General features: G+C 43.3%; 1 protein-coding gene across 9 annotated transcripts in view; it reads right to left on the minus strand.

The window, feature by feature from the left end:
• Positions 1-1,191: 1,191 nt before the first annotated feature.
• BCOR (BCL6 corepressor) overlaps positions 1,192-20,918 on the minus strand; it is an 82,189-nt gene continuing 62,462 nt past the window's right edge. For 7 of the 9 annotated variants that reach the window (XM_035114503.2, XM_035114507.2, XM_035114498.2 and 4 more), the window contains exons 11-15: positions 13,392-13,558; positions 6,151-6,296; positions 4,227-4,304; positions 3,920-4,070; positions 1,193-3,169 (exon numbers count right to left, since the gene is read on the minus strand). In XM_035114503.2, the coding sequence (XP_034970394.2) occupies positions 2,884-3,169; positions 3,920-4,070; positions 4,227-4,304; positions 6,151-6,296; positions 13,392-13,558 (828 nt within the window). In that variant the 3' untranslated portion in view covers positions 1,193-2,883. Of the gene's footprint in view, positions 3,170-3,919; positions 4,071-4,226; positions 4,305-6,150; positions 6,297-13,391; positions 13,559-20,918 lie in introns of all 9 variants that reach the window. The other 2 variants (XM_035114506.2, XM_035114508.2) reach the window with 2 other exon arrangements.

Raw genomic sequence — 20,918 nt, forward strand, 5'->3', positions numbered from 1 at the left:
TGTGAAGCATTACTTTGGGCACTTCCTAAGGCCAGGGAGATCTTGTTTGTTTAATAAGTTACTCATGAATATGCAAATTTGCATCAGCACAGCACCTCAGTTCTGTCACAATTAATGAGTTGCAAATTAATGTGACAACAAAAGGAAAATCTATTTAGTGGCAGAACTGTGGTTCATACCTAATGCAGTGATTGTGGGTGGTGGTTCTTGCCATAGAAAATACCTGGGCATTCTGCAATTTCTTTCTTTCTCATTACTGCTGCTTGACAACCTGCGTAGCTAATCCTCTACAACGCTCCTACAATTGTGTTGGTTAAAAAAGGTAAAGGGTAAAGGACTGGACAGTTAAGTCCAGTCAAAGGCAACTTTGGGGTGCGGTGCTCATTTCGCTTCAGGCCGAGGGAGTCGGTATTACTCCACAGACAGCTTTCTGGGTCATGTGGCCAGCATGACTATACCGCTTCTGGCGCAACGAGATACCGTGATGGAAGCCAGAGTGCACAGAATCACCATTTACCTTCCCACTGCAGCAGTACCTATTTATCTAGTTTCACTGGTGTGCTTTCAAATTCCTAAGTTGGCAGGAGCTGGGACAGAGCAACGGGAGCTCACCCCGCAGAACAGATTCGAACTGCTGCTTCTGCAATTGCATACAAAGTTGTAGAAAAATAATACTCTACGTCAGATAGCCAATGTGGTGCCCTCCCAATGGTGTGAGCTCACACACTGACCACATTGAACCTACCATTGACCAGCCCAGCTGGGGCTTATGGGGGTTGTAGTTCACAACATTTATTCCTACACTGCAGGGTGTCGGGACTAAATGACCCTTGGGGTTCCTTCCAACTCTACAATTCAGGGGTGCCAACTTGAATAAAATATTGGGAGAGGCCTAAGTAAGCCCCACCTCACATAATCACATGACACAGTGCATGCACACCATTTGAATAGCAATGCCCATCAAGTTGGGGGGGCTGGCCCCCTCAAATATTTTGTGGGGGCGGGCAACCTCCAAAGCCCCTAGGGGTTGGCTCCTACGCTACAATTCTATGTTCTGGAGGGTACCACATTGGCTACCTCTGCTCTAACACCGCAGCAACCAAGCCGTACAGTAATCTGAAATAAATACAGCGAAGTCACTGGGACTAGTCTACAGCCAATGGCGTGGTTTTCTTAACTTAAGCCCTGCTTAAATGGAATTACCCAATAATCCAGGTAAGGTTTCTCGTTAGGTTAAGTTTATCCTGAATTAGTACATTATTAAAACAGAGAAGCACATGTGTACACCCCAGATAACCTGTACCAGCAGAAGGCAACCTGAACCTGCAGAAGGCAACTCTGCATGCAACTAGTAGGAGAAGGGCTGCAGCTCAGGGGCTCCTGCTGCAAAAAGCTCCCCTCCTCCTTGGTCTCCAAGAGCTCCCAGTGCGATGTGAAGAGCTGAACGGAAGCCAAAGGTGCACAGACACAGTTTTGAGGCTGTTTGGGGAACATCCAGGAGAGGAGGAGGCTTAGAGAGGTGTGGAAGGCGAGGACCGTCAGTCCTGGCAACTGCTCCATAGGGGCAAGGCCTGCTGGTAAATGTTGCTGAGGCCACTAGGCTGAGTGTATGTTCGTTTCCTTGAATAGTTAAAAAGCTTCACTGACAACAGAGATCTGCTTCCTTTACTGTTGTCCTACATCTGACTCCAGCGCTGGCAGCATGGTACTGGGAGCAGCACTTCCTGTTTCCGCTGCTGCCTTCTGACAACAGAGGGTAGAAGGTATCTCTCCTTCTCTCACTGTACCGTGACCACCAGCAGTTTTGAAACTGCATCATTGCCCAGTTCTGCTCTCTTCAAAATAAGAGTCTGGTGACAAGGTGTTTTTGGAAGACAAACCTGTACCATAAGGAGCACCACATGGGGACTGGGGGATATGGGAAATTTATGGTGCAATTCTACTCCTATGAAGGCACGGGTGCTACTGTAGCTGGGGTTGGATAGGGCCCCTAGTTCACTTGAGGATCATGCATAAAACAAAGTTACATCAATATAGTTTTCAACAGTTTTATTGCCTTTAAGGTTTTTTTTGTAAAATATAAATACAAAGGCAGAAGAATTTACTTACAAAGTTAAAACACGGATCTCAAACATAAACACACAATTCAGAAAAGATTTAGCTTCTGTACAGTTTTAACCTCAACATATGTTAGTTTTCAGTATTTTACAAGATACAGAAAAAATAGTTCAAAGTCTTCTTTTAAATAAAGAGCATCAAATGTTTAAACATACATACATACATACATACATACATATATATATAAACAATCCAGTTTGCCTTGTGAAAACTAAATTTCACATCTTTTAAATTAAGATATAAAAGTTCACACAACTAGCAGATGCGCATGGATATGTTTTAAATTTATATTACAGTCCATTGAATTATATTCAATAGGGTTTACCTGGCCAAAGCAGGCAACTTTGTAAACAAAAATGAAAAATTTATGAAGTGCCTTACCCAACACAGTCTCCCAAGACAACCATATGACTTTGATCACACTGCCTGTCACAGGCAGCTCCTGTGAAACCAAAGCTTTGTGTGAAGCAAAACCACTTCCTTTATTTTTAAAAAAGTCCCAAGTAAAAAGAAATTTATACCAAAGTTTGTGTGCATTTAAAGGAATATTATATAACAATTTGTAAAAACTGAATGACATCTCAAAAGAAAAAGAAATCTTCCAAAAGTCCACCCATCTGGAATTTATTTATATATTTATAATATGTATATAAAGGAAAGGTATCTTATTTAACAGTGTCCTTTATTTACAGAAACGGTGGCATTAACACATATACATAAAGACATAACTTTACAGAGAACTGTACATTAAAGCGGCCTGGAAGTTCACCAATGATCCATATCCTCATCTGGATGCAACCACTCGAGTGAAACTCCCAGCAAAGTCCGTAGCTCGCTTGTATATTCCACCAAGTCCAGCATTTCCTTGCCTTCCGGGTCGAAAGCTTCTAGATCCTTTTGGCAAGAGAACAGCTGACTCAAAGATACCTGTTTGAAAAATTCCGCCTCCATGATGCTGACAACTTCCACGCTTGGGAAATTGCAACGAAATATCCTGGGCGACATTTTCAGCCTCTTTGCTGCATCAGAAAGCAGCAACCAATTCCGTGGTCTAGAGAACAAAGTAAAGAAAGAAGTTCAAATTATCAGTAAGATGGCACAAAGGCTTCAGTCATTACAATTATGTCAGTAATAACTGCGTAACTGGTCACATTCCGGGTTTTTTGTTGTATTGATGAGAAGAGCTCTTCTTCACGTGAACAGAACTCTTAAGTAACCAGTTGACAGGAATGGGAACATTTAATAACAGTTTGAAATACAGGACTGGATTTTGTTCTGTATGTAGATCTGAAGGCAGCCCTGTTTAGGGAAGTTTTTAATGTGTGACATTTTAATGAATTTTATTTTTTGTTGGAAGCCGCCCAGAGTGGCTGGGGAAACCCAGCCAGATGGGCAGGGTACAAATAATTTATATAATAATAATAATAATTAACCAATTGTTAAAACTTATAATTATTGTCTATTTTTAGATATTCTTGTCTTCTTTTATTGTTTTTATGTATTGCATATTTATGTGTGCTGGTCAAGAACCGTAACAATAAATCAAATCAAATCAAATCATTATTTATTTATTTGTTTGTTAATTATTATTATTAATCAGCACACAATCCATGCAGATACAGACACACAAAATCATTGAGAGAGATGCACAAACAATTTCAGTGCAATTGGGGGGGATTGTACCTATTTAGAAGCTGAATATAAATCAAACATGCAAGCCAAAGCCCATTTGGAGAGGCTACATCAAAATCACAAGACTTCACAACTACCTCAAATATTTATACCATCTCAATTTCCTTACCCCTGAGAAAGAGACACTTGGATGTTATAGCATGGCAACAGAGGTACATCTGAAAATTCAAACTCAAAGATGTCACTAAGACCATCTTCATCCTCATCACTTGAGCCAGGTGGATTAGATAGGATGTCAAAACCTGTTTCCCCATTTGGCTCTATTTAAAAGGAAAAGAAAGAAAGAAATGAGAACCAGTGTGAAAAACACAGTAAAATGTGCATCTTGCTTGGCTTTCCACCTGCACCTCCTATACACCCACACACACACACACACAAAAAACCATGCATAATACAAAAAAGGAATGTTTGCTCACCGCACACAGAGCTGCCATAGAAGTCCCAGGACAAGCCAGGGTCATCGACACTTCGACCTTGCAGGTCAGTTAAGTACTCTAGGGGCAGCAACAACAACAACAAATTTAGTCAAAACAAAATGTCGGCAAGTTTTGCAGATAGTCTTGTCATAGAGCGTCACAATATTCATACTCCAAGAAGTTTTGCTTTTGCAAAGCTCTCGAATACAATGTAACCTGCTTTATTGATCAGACCACTACAGATGCTCGAACGAGACACTATCTCTCATCTTACTTCCTTTCTAAAATCCTTCTCCTGTTTCCACCTACTTATCTCTACTGTCCTTTTCCATTCCTGTCCTCGGCATTCTCATTTGGCACACTGCTGAAAGAGACTCTGAACATAGAGGCTACAATGACCTTAGATTAATCTTGCTATAGATTACATGTGCTCCGTATGAACTCGCCCAACCTCAGATACACTTTCCCAGACCTCCCTACATTATTCTGAGGTTAGAGGAGTAGCTACCAGAGAGGGCACCTTTTCAGGGCTGTGCCCAAGCTTTGCAAGTCCCTCCCCAGCACATGTGCTTAACATCTTCCTTATTAACTTTTCGGTACCAGGCAATATCAAGTCATGTTCCTTCAGGCTTTTGAACAGCATCTGATTTGACCTTTCAGCATATCAATTCCTTCTGCTTGTTATTGCTCCAGGACTGCTTTTCTTTGATTTTATACTGCTTGTTATTTATTTACTATTGCTGGTTTTGATTAGGTTTTATTGTTTTGTTTTGTTTTGTTTTTATTCTTAACTGCCTCAAAAGTCACATTAACCCTTGGAAGTAACATTTTGAAATAGGCAGGATTTTATTTTTTATCTTTTTTTAAAAAAAAGGAAAGGAAACAAAGCCTATTACAGTGAGCTGGGCTGCTTTGTAGAACATGGTTCAAATACTCCCAAGCTGCATGAAGCTTTGACAGGCAGGAAGGGAAAGCATATGGACCATAGTAAATCTCTGCCTTCTTGCTGTAAACTCCCCTGAATTTTGCATTTCATCCCACCAGAGCCCCAAAGGATCGTAATTTTACCCTCACCACTTTTGCCAGATGGGTGGGAAAGACCCTTTGACCTACGAGCAAGACCAAGCTGTTGATATTGCATCTTTTAATGCAGCTAACAGCACAACCCTGGGTCTTGCTCTCTGATAAATGTATTGATGGTTGCAGCCTAAATCCTAGTGGCATATTATTATATAACATAGTGGTTATGTTTTCATAACAGTGCTTCTGAAGTTCTAAAGACCTGTATTTCTGTTCTAAACTAGCCAATTAACGGACTAAACTTTACAGCCTGAGTTTGTATTGCCGTTCTCTAAAATGAGTCATTGACTTTGGTAGAAAAATTATTTATTTACCTGTTGCATTTATTAGTTGTGTTTTTCCGCACAAAAAAATGACCCAAAGAGACTCACATCGCAAAGCAAACATTAAAACAAAGTAGAAATAAAAACGTAGAGAGCACACCACCCTCCATATTAAGAGGCAAAAGCTTGAGCAAATAGAAATGTTTTTGCCTAGCTTCGAAAAATGGATATTGACAGCATCAGGCAGGCCTCCCTTAGGACAGCATTCCACAAGCAGGGAGCCACCAATGAAAAGGCCGATTCCCATACTGCCACCCTCCACACCTCCCTCAGAGGGAGAAACACACCTGGGCCTCAGATGACAAACACAGACCCAGGTAAGTTCCTCCACAGAGAAGCAACCATTTGGGTACTGGGATCCTGAGTAAAAACAAGCACTGTTTTTACTGAACCCAGAAACTAATTGGTAGCCACTGCAGTCATACCCAAATTGGTTTTATAGGCTTCAACTGTCTTGCCCTGGCCAGCAGTCTGACCGATTACTTCCATAAACAAAGAAACAAAGTAATAATGTTGCACACCTGTTAGAAACGTTTCCATTCGTTCACTGTGTGTCATTTTCACAATCGTTCGACCAGAGTACGTTGCAAGCGTTGGATCAGCACCATACGAAAGTAGTAATCGGACAATTTCCAGGTGATCATTTTCCACAGCATCATGGACAGGCCTGGGGGCAGGGAGGGGAAAAGGAAATCTTCGTTTCAAATTCACATACTGTACCGAGACACGTTTTGTTTCCATTTGAAGCAAAAACACCATTATCTTTATCATACCACCAAATTCTATACAGCTTCCATGTTTGGTGCCTTGAGGTCACTTAGTAAAATTGTTGCACAGGGCTATGTATGGTGGTCTGGTGTGTGTGTGTGTGTACACAGGGTGAATTTGTGTATGTGTGTGTGTATATGGCCTGGCCATCATCAGTGTTAGACTTGGAAATGAAGCTGGCTGTGATGAGATACAATTGCAAGGGGAAACACTTTCAGCACTCAAAAAATGGTTTTCTTAGTTTTCCCCATATGTCTGATAACAAAATAGGACTGGAAGACTCTACTGCCAGCCTTCTTCTTACACATAAAAACCTGGAGCTAGCTTAGGAGAGCAACATTCCTGAATCCTTAGAATCATAAGAGTTGGAAGGGACCACAAGGGTCATCTAGTCCAACCCCTTGCAATGCAGGAATCTTTTGCCCAACATGGGGCTCGAACCCACGACCCTGAAACTAAGTCTCATGTTCTACCAGCTGAGCTATTTGAGAACATAATGTGCCACCTCTGAATGCACAATAATTCCTAAGATTTTCTCTCTCACACACACTTTTATTTAGGGCTGGGGTCTTAAGCTTCAAATGCACAGAAAATAGGAGGTTATGAGCTATATACAGATTTGCTATAAGCAGAGCAGCACAGGTTTTGAAAGCCACCAACTAGGGAGACAATAAAATTCATGCTTTCGCTGTTTGCCTTGGATACTAAAAACAGGGGACTGTGAAGAAATTGGCAGGCAGCATGCAGAGCTGGGGGGCTGCATTTGTTTGGGAATGGCAAATTGTTCAGGGCTGCTGTGCACTAAATATACTTCCACAAATGCCTTCCACACATTTGCTGTATAGGAGGCAAATGCAGCAGCACAGGCAGCTAAGCAGACAACCTTAATGGCCTGACAAAGCATCTACTCCAGTGCAATGAAGCAGCAACACACGTATTTTGCACAAATTCCCCCAGAAGTACATATGGGCATCATGCCACTCAGAGACAGAGAGATGCCTGCAACCATTTAGATTGGTGACCAGCAAAATAGGGCTGAGGATAGCAAAAACTGGATGCCCCTATGAACTGGGGGGAACACTTTAGAAATCCACTTCTAGAAAGGGCAAAATTTATCCAGCAAATCTGTGCAACTTTAATCTAGTGAGTGCTCGCTCCCAGTTTTAAACGAGAGAGCAGATTATTTTTTTCTGGGACAGAAATCAGGACTACCTCAAGACCACAAGGCATGCACACCTGCTCAGGCTTAAGAGAGGGGGAGATACTGAAAGACCCTGCTCTGTTCATGTCAATTCCTCTGGGGGAAGACTTGGCCTGAGTTCCCATTACGGCTGCGGCACACAGTGTCGGTTCTACTGCAGTCGCTCCCCAGCTCCCTGCCTATAGAGATCACATCACTCTCAACAGCAGCTGCCTTTCCTAAGCAGTAGCTTCATTCATCCTCCCACCAGCCTCACGACCTGCAAGAACTGCTTCCTATCTCAGCTGTTGCAGGCAGCCAGCACAGGAAGCAGCTGCTCTTCAGGCCTCATAACCCAATCTCTCAACACACACACACACACCAACCAGTGGCTAACCAAGTTGTCTGGGTTTCCTGACCCCAATGACAGGCTCCATCTTAGTGCATGAGAGCCAGAGGACAGGAAAGATGCTACGAAAAACTGAAGGGGGAGCAAACTTAAAAGTAATGGAAAGAGACAACAGGAGCGGGGGGGGGGCAAGGGAGAGATTATACTAGTAAACATTTTATATATCCAGCAAGTAATAATAAAGCCACCCTAAAGTAAATATAAGACTAGTTAATATTGGATCACATAGCTAGGTAAACTCATTTTACGTTTCTTAATGGTTGAGATTTCATGCACAACACCATCTTTTGGTTCATTTAATCTACAGCAGCTACCAAGCACCAAAGAAGCACAGTGGTCTTTTGGAGCATCAAACAGGACAGGGCAGCTTCAATATCAGGTTGCAGAGAAGTTAAATATTCATATAGAGACAGAAATTAAGCAATGGTTGTGCGAGTGGGATGCAGTTCACCATAGTTTAAGCTGTGGGGAAGTTGAACCTTTGGATCCAGAATCCATATATACTGTATATAGTGGGAAAGGGAAGTCACTGGGTGCTAAGGGAAAGGCACTCTGCATATGCTCAGGTGCCATACCATTAATTACAACTTCCCATGCCCCTGGCATCCAAAACCAGTTTCTCAATCTAAGCCCTTCCCATACAGCCCCCCACACACACCACTAGTTTAATTGCTCTGGTCCATTTACTGGACAAGATATTTCACATGACATAAGTGACCTCTTGATTCAGCTATGTTTTTTAAATATCTCCGTGCACATGAGCCAGCAGACCTACAGTGAGAAAAGAACATGTAGGCATTTTGCAATGTTCCTCTCTTAAAGGAAAATGGGCTAAATCTATCTGCCATCATGATACCTGTGCAGAGATATTAACATGGAAGGTTAGGGCACTTAATGCAATAGGATCTGCCTTCATGGCTTCTGCCTTCATGAAGGCACTTCTATGATGGCCAACTTTTAAGGTGACTCCTGCCCCCCAGAAGCTGCTTGAGAACTGCTCATTAAAAGAATCACATTCATCTTCCTAACCTTTAACAGGCAAGAGGGAGGCTGAAGAGGGAAGCGGCCCCTGACTCAAGATTTTCCCCAAAAAAATTGCTGTAGATTGGGTAGATTTTGTTTTATATGGCACTGTATTGTCATTTTGTATTGTATAATACTAGTTTTTCCAGGCTCGTTGTTTGTTATATATACATACTGTATTTATTATGTTGTAAACTGCTTAGAAACTGATTTACTATTAAACAGTATAAAAATACTGTATATCAGGCATGTCCAACAGGTAGATCGTGATCTACTGGTAGATCACTGGACGTGTGCGGTAGATCACTGGTAGATCATTGGCTCCCCGCAAAGAAGCTGAACAACTGTGGCTCCCCTTAAAGAAGCTCAATATTTTACCTCCTCCCTGAGAAAACTCAACAACTTTGATCCAACCACCCCAAAAGGGGCCTTCCTCCTCCCTAAAAAAAGCTCAACGACTTTGACCTGAACCCCAAAAAAGGGGAGTAGATCACTGCCAGTTTTTAACTCTGTGAGTAGATCGCAGTCTCTTGGGAGTTGGCCACCCCTGCTGTATATGAATTGATAACAAGAATAAATTAGGCTCCCTAGGCTATTTCACTGAGAAAATGGGAAAAGGGAGAAGGACAAGCCAGTGGGTCAAATACAGCCAAACCTGCTTCCCTCCAGATGTGTTTGGCAGTTGCAGCTGCAAGAGGGAGGGACAAGGCAGCAGGGGAGATTAGTGTGGGTTCAGATGCTCCTAATGCTGCAACCCACATATCACACACACACACACACACACACACACACCTTGCTGCTCCTCTTCTCAGTAACTGGCAGTGAAGTGCAGTGTTTGGAAGCAACACAGCCCTGTCCTGCCAGCCACAAATGTGTTTTGGACTACAACTCTTGGCTGGGGCTAATGAGTTTTAATTCAAAACATCTGGAGGGCACCAGGTTGGGGGGGGGGGAATGAAAGGCATAAGTAGTCTGGCGTGATGAGTCGGGGCTTCTCAGCATGTGTAGCCACATCAATGTGAATCTGAGTGAGACGGTAGCTCATTCCAAGCACATGCATTTGTTACCGTGAAGTGAATTAGGAATTTCATAAAAACAAATGCATCTCGGCAGCAAATTTTAAAACCACACAGAAGGGGAATGGATTGTGAAAGTAGGGAAGGAGAAGCTGGGGGTCCTTCCACTTCCCCGTCTGATAATAAAGTGCATGAAAGGTTCAAGATTACAGATAAATGGAAAGACATCCGATGAGAACTCTCAAAACTCTCAAGGACACTTACAGAGGACAGATCAAGTTGCACGTCAGATGGAACAGGGTGGAAAACCCTACTGGATTTTCTCCCAGCTCCTATATGTGGGTGATTTTGGGATGCAATCCTACACACACTGTCCAACACACGAACCATTTTGGGGCTTATCCAGACAACCAGGCATGTCTCACTAGGAGCATGGGAGGGTGTTTCTGCTTCAGCAGATCCTTGGGGCAGTGAAAAATTGTTGCGAGGAGTTTCCTGTTTCTTTAAAATTCAGAACAGTCAAGGACCTGATAGATTCTGATTGTATTTTATATACATAATCTCTGCTGAACGAGCGAATCTGATTGCATTTTATATACATAATCTCTGTTGAATGAGTGAATTTGTACTATCTAAAAACAATCGAAGTGCAACAAAAGCCATACTTGGAAGACCTGTCTCTAAAGAAAGAAGACAGCCTTGATCTGCTCCTTCACAGACATTCCCCCTTGAAATGATATTAGCTTTTCAGTAGGGTAGGGCCTCTGGCAAATCTTGAGAGAGAGAGAAGTGTTTGATCGGCCTGCTGGGCCCAAGACAAAGAGGACTTAATAGGTCAAGGTAAACCGACTACTAGCAGCTGTTTGAAGGCTAATACTGATGCCTTTCTGTGCAAGACATCACTGCTACACACTTAAGTCACAAATATGAGGAGAAGTGCCAGCCTGGAGACCATAGTATGCTTGCTAGGCTCATTCTCAGGAGATGGCAGCTCCCAGAATACTATAGTTCTAGGAGAGTAGCTGTTGTGGGGGTGGAATGTGAATCATGGAAGATAAACTCTCACCACTGAAAACAGCACATGGACACAGGATTTCTATCCCACAGCTGGTGGACGTACAAAACCTTGCAATGTGGTTTGCACCAAGTGGTCCCACTGCATGGATTCTACAGAGCTGTGCTGAGATCTCAAAGTACCCTCTCCCCCAGTTTTAAATTCTGTGGTTGCTGGGATACCCAATCCAAACATGCCCACATAATTTGCATCTCCTTTCCTTGTTAACATCAAATTACAGAGTTTGCACAACCTCGTTCTGTGCAATGCTAGCACTCTGCAGATGCCATATTCACTTTGCCATAGGATGGTTCATGCATTCATCTGCCAAGCTCCACTTCATAGCACATCATGCAGCAGCAAAGGATGGAAATGGAAGGCCCATGCAAGGAGGGTGGTGGGTGTGTACTTAATCCAGGGGTTCCTGCCACTACATCGCGGGAGGGCAGGTAGAGGGCACCCTAGCACTAAGCAATGAGAGATTCTGGTGCTTGGTAGGTGAAAGGGTATGCCAACCTTTAGCCATGTAAGAAATGCCCAGGAAGTTGGTGTTAAGAAAACAGTACTAATGTAAAACGTAGACGCATAAGAACCTGCTGCCTTAACCAGAGTCAGGCCATTGGCCTATCTAGTTCTGTATGACGACGGGCAGAAGCTCTCTGGGGTTTGAGACAGGAGGACACTCCCAGTCCTACCTGGGGGTTGAACCTGAGACTTTCTGCATGCAAAACAGGTGTGTCTACTGCTGAATGATGGTCCTGCAGCTTGGCACATTATAGAAAAGAAGTGGCTGTGGAATCTCCAGTTTTCAAGGAGATATAATCACCTTCTTTTTATGGTGCTAAGGAGGTCTGAGTGGGTTGACCCGCTCAATTAAAAAAAACACCGGGGGGGGGGGGGGCTGCCCAGAGATTCTTATTTAGTTAGATGGGGAGAAGGGACAAACACCCAGAATGTTTCTATAGACCTGATAAGGTGATAATGACAGAGTGCTCAAGAGTAATAGGCCCCTTAACGAAGACTAAATCTTTTGTGTGTGTTTTCTTGAAATCTTTTGACTTTTGCAAGTTGATAGGCAAAGACCAATAACTTAAGAGCTCTTGGCTCACAGACATGCTAATTTAATGTCCTCGGGCTGTCAGGTTTGGTGGTAAGTGATAAAACATTCAAATGGAAGAACTCCAAAAGGTGCTCTCCATCTTGTATCTTAGTACAGTAATTTTTTTAAAAAAAATCAACATTATGCACAGAAATGTTTAGTGAATCAAAAAGAAAAAGAGGAAGGACTTAATAATTAGAAAAAGATATCACCATTAGAGGGCATGGGTAGGAAGAAGGTTGAAGAAGGTGATTTGCCTGCATATCACTAAGAATGAGTAAAATTAAGCAATGTTGTACACAAAATTATAAGGGGACTTTTTCTGGCACTTTTCAACTGTTCAATAAAACTTCAAGAGATCCTATTCCTATAACAATTATAGCCACAAATGGTTTCCTAACAGAAAAAGAGTTAGGCACATAACAAAGATAATTAACACAGAAAATTAAAGCGTACAAGGTAGGGTGAGGGGAGGAATATATCAGAAATCCTTACAGAATGTTATTGTCCAGTAAAGTAAAGGTAAAGGGACCCCTGACCATTAGGTCCAGTCGTGACCCACTCTGGGGTTGCGGCGCTCATCTCGCGCTATTGGCCGAGGGAGCCGGCGTACAGCTTCCGGGTCATGTGGCCAGCATGACAAAGCCGCTTCTGGCAAACCAGAGCAGCGCATGGAAACGCCGTTTACCTTCCCGCCAGAGCGGTACCTATTTATCTACTTGCACTTTGACATGCTTTCAAACTGCTAGGTTGACAGGAGCTGGGACCAAACAACGGGAGCTCACCCCGCAGGGATTCGAACTGCCGACCTTCTGATTGGCAAGCCCTAGGCCCTGTGGTTTAACCCACAGCGCCACCCGCGTCCCCCCTATTGTCCAGTATAGTTTCTCAAATATCAGAACAAGAATTGTGAGTGGCTAGCCACCTGGACCTCCCACAAAACCAGGCTATATTGATTCCAGTGGGATTTAAATGTGGATAGATATGCAGCCTAAATTTGCAAAAGGAAGACACAGCATTTTTTGAGAAACTAAATTTTATGCAGTAGAATGCAATTAGCAAGTTCTGGAAGGTTGAGAGCCTCAACTGTTGGAGAAAAGAGACATTTCTTTTGAACATAATTTCAAAGCCATTGGTGACATCAACCCAGCTGTGTATTAATGCGGGACAAAAGCAGTGGCCGTTTACTCTTAGTAACTGAAGAGTTGCTAACCTAGTTCCATCCTGAGCGCTGCAGTTCACATCGGCTCCATATTCTAGGAGATGTCGCACAATGCTCAGCCAGCCTCTGGCACAGGCCTCATGCAGGGCACAATAACCAGCATTGTCACGATGATTTACATCACAGACTTTGTTTTCCAAACAATACAGAACCACTTCCTGGAAAAGAGAAGCAAGAGAAAACAGACCAAGTTGTTTGTTGCTGTGGAGACATGCATATCTTTACTTTAACATGCTGGGAATACCCTTCTCATTGGGCTATTAAGGAGTAACAAAAGGAAGAAGGGAAGAAATCACATAGCTCCTCTCTCCGTTGAAGAAGTCAAAACTTAGAAAAACAAAACAAGCCACTAGCCCCCAAAGGAAGATTCGGAGAACCTAAACAGCTCCGCATCTCAACCCATTTATTTATATTACAGTATAAGCAAGTCTCAGGAGCAGAATGAATATGCAAATAACATACTTAAGATTGTGATGTAGGGTGTTCACATACAACAAGTAACTTTCCAAACTAACAGAAAGATGCCTTGGCGATGCCAACATTTTACAGCTGCCATTGTAACCCTGAATATTTCCTCTATGGCAGAATGGGACATTGTTAGCCACTGAAAGTGTAATCATAAGCCTTCCTCTTCTTTCAGATCCTGAAGAAAACAGGTCAGCTTATGCTTTTGTTCAACTAAACCTCTTTTATATTAACTACTGAAATCTTAATTCCTTCCAAATAATGTTAGAGCTGCTTCCTGGGGTCATAGGTTCCACCCCAGTGCCACAATGTGTACAAGCACTATGAAGACACGGAGCCATCATGTTGTGAGTTTCCCTGCCTCTGCTCCATGTCAATTGCAGCCACTGGCGTGGACAAAAAAAACACAACATCATGATGCTGGACTACGAAGAAGAAGAAGAAGAAGAAGAAGAAGAAGAAGAAGAAGAAGAAGAAGAAGAAGAAGAAGAAGAAGAAGAAGAAGAAGAAGAAGAAGAAGAAGAGGAGGAGGAGGAGGAGGAGGAGGAGGAGGAGGAGGAGGAGGAGGAGGAGGAGGAGGAGTTTGGATTTGATATCCCGCTTTATCACTACCCAAAGGAGTCTCAAAGTGGCTAACATTCTCCTTTCCCTTCCTCCCCCACAACAAACACTCTGTGAGGTGAGTAGAGCTGAGAGACTTCAAGGACATGTGACTGGTCCAAGGTCACCCAGCAGCTACATGTGGAGGAGCAAAGACTCGAGCCCGGTTCACCAGATTACGAGTCTACCGCTCTTAACCACTACACCACACTGGCTCTCCCCACAGGGTGTGGTCTGTGCACATTGCAGTGCAAGATGGAAATTTGCCATGAGGAAACAGCCTGCCACAGGTAAGGTAAGGTAAGGTAAGGTAAGGTAAGGTAAGGTAAGGAGATGCCTTTATGGAAACAAGAACCACCAAGATAATTGATTGGGAGTGTGTGCATGTGTCTCACATACACACTCCTTACATTTCATAGGATTGTAGGGTTGGGAGGGACCCCAAGGGTCATCTAGCCCAACCCCAGGATTTATATATTTCCTTTCTTGCACCATGGAACCCAAGGTAGTGCTTTGGCTGTAGTGATAACACAATCAAGCTCACAGGCAAATTTCCCAAGCTCTTGACAGTCACGGAAACATTTCATTAGTTCTTTTATTTCATAAAACGCGTATACCGCATGATTGTAAGGGGGGGACCAAAGCGGCTTTGCAAAAATGAGAGTGTGATTGTTCAATCACCTGGAACAAAGGCCTGGGATAGCAGATCCTGTTCTATTTGCCCTCAGTAGGTGACAAAGTGCTGTGAAAGGAACATGATGCAAATGCTGTCAATTTAGCAGGACCCTTCACAAATTCAGTTAACCACTTTGTTCTCAAGTAAAGGCAGAGAGAAGAAATGAGAATAAAGAGCATTGTGATGCCTATTTTATTACGGCATAAGCTTTTGCAGACTACAGTCCACTTTGTGAAATGCAGGAAGCCCATTTCCCACAGACTTATCCTTGCAGTTCCAAATCTGCAGGAAAGCCCACAGTAATCTGCACTCTTCACATACCTGACCTAAGGAGTTGGTAGCTAGGATACAGCATGAAGCTGTTCGTTTAGCAGGCCTTTGCTAACCAGGTTAAAGTGGATCGCAGGAAACTAATGAACTGGCTGTCCAAGCTAAAGAAAGAAGTCCAGTCATATGACTTTTAGGATTAAGTGCTTCAGCCACATACTATGAACAAGGTCTGTCTTGTCAAAATGGGGAAGACTTAAAAGGCTCTCCCAGATAGTGTTCCCTGCCCACCCCACCCCCAAATGCCAGCCTTGATGGAATCTGGCAGTCTGATACCCAGGCTTTCCTCTGCTGGTCCAGACAGCAGAATGGGACTAACAGCATCGACATGAGCAACATAATTCATTTTTTAAAAAAGAAATCTAAGAAAAGTTGTTTCATACATTTCCTTCCATTTCTGGCTTGCAGAAACAGTACCAAATCATCTGTGAGTGGGCAGTTTGTTAGTACAAACAACTGCCATTTGTTTAATTTTAAACTGAACTAAAAAAAGGGTTTTTTTAAAAAAACATATGAAACTGCCTTGTAATGAATCAGGCCATTGGTCCAACTAGCTTGCATCATCTACTCCGGCTGGCAGAGACTCTGCAACAGAGTTAGGCTCGACAACTAGCTCTTTCTCAGCCTTGCAACCCCAAATCCATTGCCTGGAAATCCCAGGGACTGACAGTGTTGTGGGACCAATGGAGCTCAGGCATGCAAGCATTTCACAGCGGCCACACAATGTCATTGGCATCTAATTGCTCAGCCCTTATTTTTCTCCATTTAAGCTGGATTTATCCCTTCTGTGGAAAATTCATTAAGGTTGCAAATGAACCATTTGCAGTGTCTAAATGATCCATTTGAGATTGCAAGACCTTATCCAGATGCACCCTGGGCCTCTTTCTGTGCCCAATCTATGCATTGTGCCACTGAGCTGTGGACCATCCAGAGTTTTGGCTTTCAAACAAAAAACATTAGCACAGAAAACTCGGGACTAATTGTTCAATGTTAAATCACCAGGCAATAATCGTTTGTCTATATTTAAGTGATACGTACATCAGAAATGGTCAGGGCTAGTTGTCGTTCCCCCAACGCCACCCCATAAACCCCCAGCACATGCCTTTGCTCAACTCCCATTCATTCAATTTGCGCGAAGGTCCCTGAAGGATGGCACCCATTCTGCAGACACTCAGCCTATTGCCACAGAACCAGAGAAGTTCCCAGTGGATTTCATGCAGTGTCATTAACCACGAGATGTAACAATGTAGAGTTTTATGGTTAATTAATTAAATGCCTCATTAACTCTTTAAACATGATTTATTCAATTCATAGAAATCTCAGCCTTCTCTGTCGAATTCCACAACATGTGGCTGATAGCACATGACTAGTTTGGATCTGAAATTGGGAATCCTGGGAAAAAACACATGGCAGAAGCTTGCGTAGAACAATTAAGATTGATGATTATAGACATGGGTGTAGCCAGGATATATTTTAGAGGGGCAGGCTTTATGTTTGGGGGGGCAGACAGAACAGAATTTTCTGTGATGCTAGTTAAGTATTTCTATTTATTTACCTGGTTTGGGGGGCAGCTGCTCCCCTGCCCCTCTTGGCTATGTCCATTAATTCCCCAATTCCCCATTGTGATGCCCACAGGCAGCATGATGCCCACTTGGTGACCACCATAGCCCCCGACGCTCCTAATTTTTTCTATTTTAAAAAAAAGGCTTCTTCATTACCATTGGTGATGCCAGATTGAATGGAAAGCCATCCTACCCTGGGCTCTTTTACCTCCCTTTCCACTAGGAAAGCCTCTGGGTCCCAAATGGTGGCACTTTGCCAGCCTGTTTTTTGTTTCTTGGTGTCTGTTTCACCTGATTTTTGTGTTTCTATGTTGGGGTTACCTGCTTTTGGCTCTGTGTGTTTGTGGTACAGACTCATTGTTAAAACCGTGTTTATGGAAGACAATCTTACAGAGAGAGAGAGAGAGAGAGAGAGAGGACTGATTTTTCTTTTGCTTGGATGCAGATTGCCTTGCCTGGTTTTGTTTTTTTGGATTGTGGGCATTTTGCTTGGGGGAGGGGGAAGGCCAGCTTTTTGCGTTTTATTTGTTTTAGGAAGTATGTGGGTGCTTTGTCGGGTTTTGGTGTGCCACCAGCTTTTCTTCTGCAACATGTGTATTGTGCCATCACATGGCAGGTTCTAACATTTCCCAAATGTGCCCCTGAGCCCAAAAAGGTTGCAAACCCCCCCCCCCCCGATATAGAGAGTTTAAAACTGCATTCACCATGACACCTACTGGCCAGTTCTAGCCCATATGCCATTTTCATGCAACTGTGTGTTGTTATTTATAAGATGCATAGTCATCTCAGTTTCCACTGACCAAAGCACAGAATTATTTTCAGTGGTTCCGTGACAGCTAGAAAGTGATGCATTCTAGCCTAGTAGAAACGGGAATCTATTTAATGCGTGTGTCTGCGTGTGAGAGTGTGAGAGGGGTGTGTGCATGTCTCATGTGCTGCTTTAGTACGTGTGGCAGGCTGCCTCTCTAGATCCATGCTCCATGAGTATGGATCCACAGAGCATTCTGTGCCTCATCCAAGCCAGCAAAGGAAAGCACTGAAAGAATAATGTGCCTAAAGTCTCTTTACAGCGCAACAGCCAGCCCTGTCATAGTGATTTACATCACAGGCCTTGTTTTCCAAACAATGCAGAACCACTTCCTGGAGAAAGGCAGGAAGGGTGGAGAAAAGAAACTGTTTGTTGCTATGGAGATATCTTTTAACACCAGAGGTTATCACTTAAAGAAAACAGGAGGGAGGGGCACAATTCATCTGGGAAGCCGTTTCCTTTTAAAACTGGGGAGGGGGAAGAGAAGAGGAATGTTCCAGGGGGAGTCCTTCTATAAAGCAGTCAGATAAGAAGGGCCTTTGGAAATGCAAAGCCTATGAGCAAATATCCCTCACAGCCAAAGTATCATGGCAGCCAACAGACTTTCCTAGTCAGAGGCCTGCAATGCATTCTACCATCAAAACCCCATTCCTCTGGGGAAACCATGAAGGGAACCTCGGATTTCCTTGTCTACAACCCTATCCACAATGCACACACACACCTCCCTCGCAAATTCAGACTTTTCTAGCATGCTCCTGTACAATAACAGAGGGAAAATGTTGAGAGCACACACTTGGGTGAGACAGAAAGCTCATACAAAAACCATCACAAAAAACACAAGTTATTTTAATATCCCTCAAGATAATATATTCCCTGTCAAGTTATATTTAAGAGATGAAGAAAACAAGTTTGTCAGCAAATCTCAAAACTTTGTTGTATTGTGGATTTGCGGCGCTATTCTGGCTGGCTTATGGACTACCGCATTTCAGCTGATTATGCCTGTCACATCAGAGAGGTCATTTGAAAGGTTGCCAGCTGCACATTAGTGCAGGGCCAGTCTAGTCCGGACAACAGTTGTGCATGTTGTAAACATGTAAACTGTCCAAATCACAGAGAGAGAAAAGAGTGTGCATGCCTGACTTTAAAGCATTGTGCAGGTGTCGAGTACAGACTTTCCACCACCTATGGCTTATCTGCCATAAACTTCTTTCTGCAAGGTGATGGGGGGGGGGAGAGTGTTAATTTATTACTCCTAAGAAATAAATAAAACATAGCTAGCATCAAACTAGATCAGATGACTGAATAGTGGCAAAGAGAACTGGGTAGATATGGCCTCTGGGAAACTTGGGCTCCAGGTCTATTTCTTGGTTGTTTTTCAATTTATACATCCGACTTTCTAGGCAACAGCTTTCCACTCAATGCTGAAAGCTGCAATTCTTTCCCTGCTCCTTTCACATACCTCCAGCCCTTAAAGAATGGCACTCCTGCTACAATCAATTTCACAACCCTCCCTGCCAGCTGTATCTCTCTCTAAAAAAGTAAACCGTACACACCAGGATAGAACTGGACAACCTTTGAGGGCTGACATGCACTACACAAAATCCCTCCAAAATGGGTGAAACAACACTGGGTTGTTGCACTTTGCACAGCTGGTGTAGCTTATTGCTCTCAGCTACAGCCATATCCTGCAACTTGGGTATAACAAGGAAGGACTTTTATCTGCTTGGTATTAGGCCAACTGCTTTTGAAATTGTTTTAATTTAAGTAAGAGTTTGCCCAAGTTCAAAAGACAATGAACTCCTGGCTTTACTGCTGCTTTTGAGTTGATACACTATTCCCCAATCACAGCTACACTCGAATCCTGGATAAACACATTGTTTTCTATAGGGCAGCAACCCCTTCTCCACCAGGGAAGACCAGAATAAAAGGTGGAAAAATGAAAAGCAAGCTAAGGTGTTTCTTCTCTGGAGTTTCCACTATTGGGCTGCACATTTTGCTTCATAGCTTGGGTTCTACAAGTGCGAAAAACTTTCTTTTTCCTTTTTTCCTTCATGAAAGTTGGTGATCTGGGCATTACGGCACATCCCTTGCCCCCCCCCCAGCCCCACAGGCACCCATATCTCCACAGCCAAGCTATGAAACACAACCAAGCAAAAAGCTTCTGGGGAGAAGGTCCGTGAAGAGGTTAGCAATAGGTGCACAGTGGAGTTGGCACCCAACCTAGTACACTCGCATTGCTGTTCGACAGTGGAATTTGCTACCAAGGAGTGTGGTGGAGTCTCCTTCTTTGGAGGTCTTTAAGCAGAGGCTTGACAGGCATATGTCAAGAATGCTTTGATGGTGTTTCCTGCTTGGCAGGGGGTTGGACTGGATGGCCCTTGTGGTCTCTTCCAACTCTATGATTCTATGCTACTAAAATCCTCCTCCCACAGAATGTTTCAATACACGAAACTGAGCTGAAACAATCACATCTCGTTTGGCCCCGAGCAGACATGATAAAGGAAAAGGAGGCATGTAACTGATACCTGTAAGTCAAGACACAGAGAGTACAGAAACCCGCTACCACCTAGGTATGCCTCTCCCTTTCCCATCAAACTGTGCATTCAGCACAGCTGTTTCAGGGGAAGTTTTAATCTGGTATTTGCCGCTGTTTGCTCTGGAAAGGGCCTTCAGCACTGTCCTTATTTGTTTTCCTTGAAGCCTCGTGGAATACAGTTTGAATTAATTAAGCTATGGGACACCTCGTCAAAGTCAGAGGCAAGATTCCCAGTGGCATGTGGTAGCTATAAAAGCAGAATGTTTCCAAGGGCGTCTCATGTAAAATGTTGTTACATATATAAATAAGGTGGCGCTGAACTATTGCTGTTCGTGCTCAATGTCCAATATGGCTGAAGAACAGAGGTTCAGAACTGTCTCCACTACTAACACCTATAGATCCTACAGAGACAAGTGGGTCCTGCAACAAAATGCTGCAGCATGGGACTGCTCCTAGTCAGCCAACCATTCCCTTTCTATTCTGTTCATACACACTCCACCGACAGACACTCAGCAGACACAACTAACATACATAAAAACAGCTC

Source organism: Zootoca vivipara, chromosome 4 (assembly GCF_963506605.1).
Source record: "Zootoca vivipara chromosome 4, rZooViv1.1, whole genome shotgun sequence".
Taxonomy (NCBI): Eukaryota; Metazoa; Chordata; class Lepidosauria; order Squamata; family Lacertidae; genus Zootoca; species Zootoca vivipara.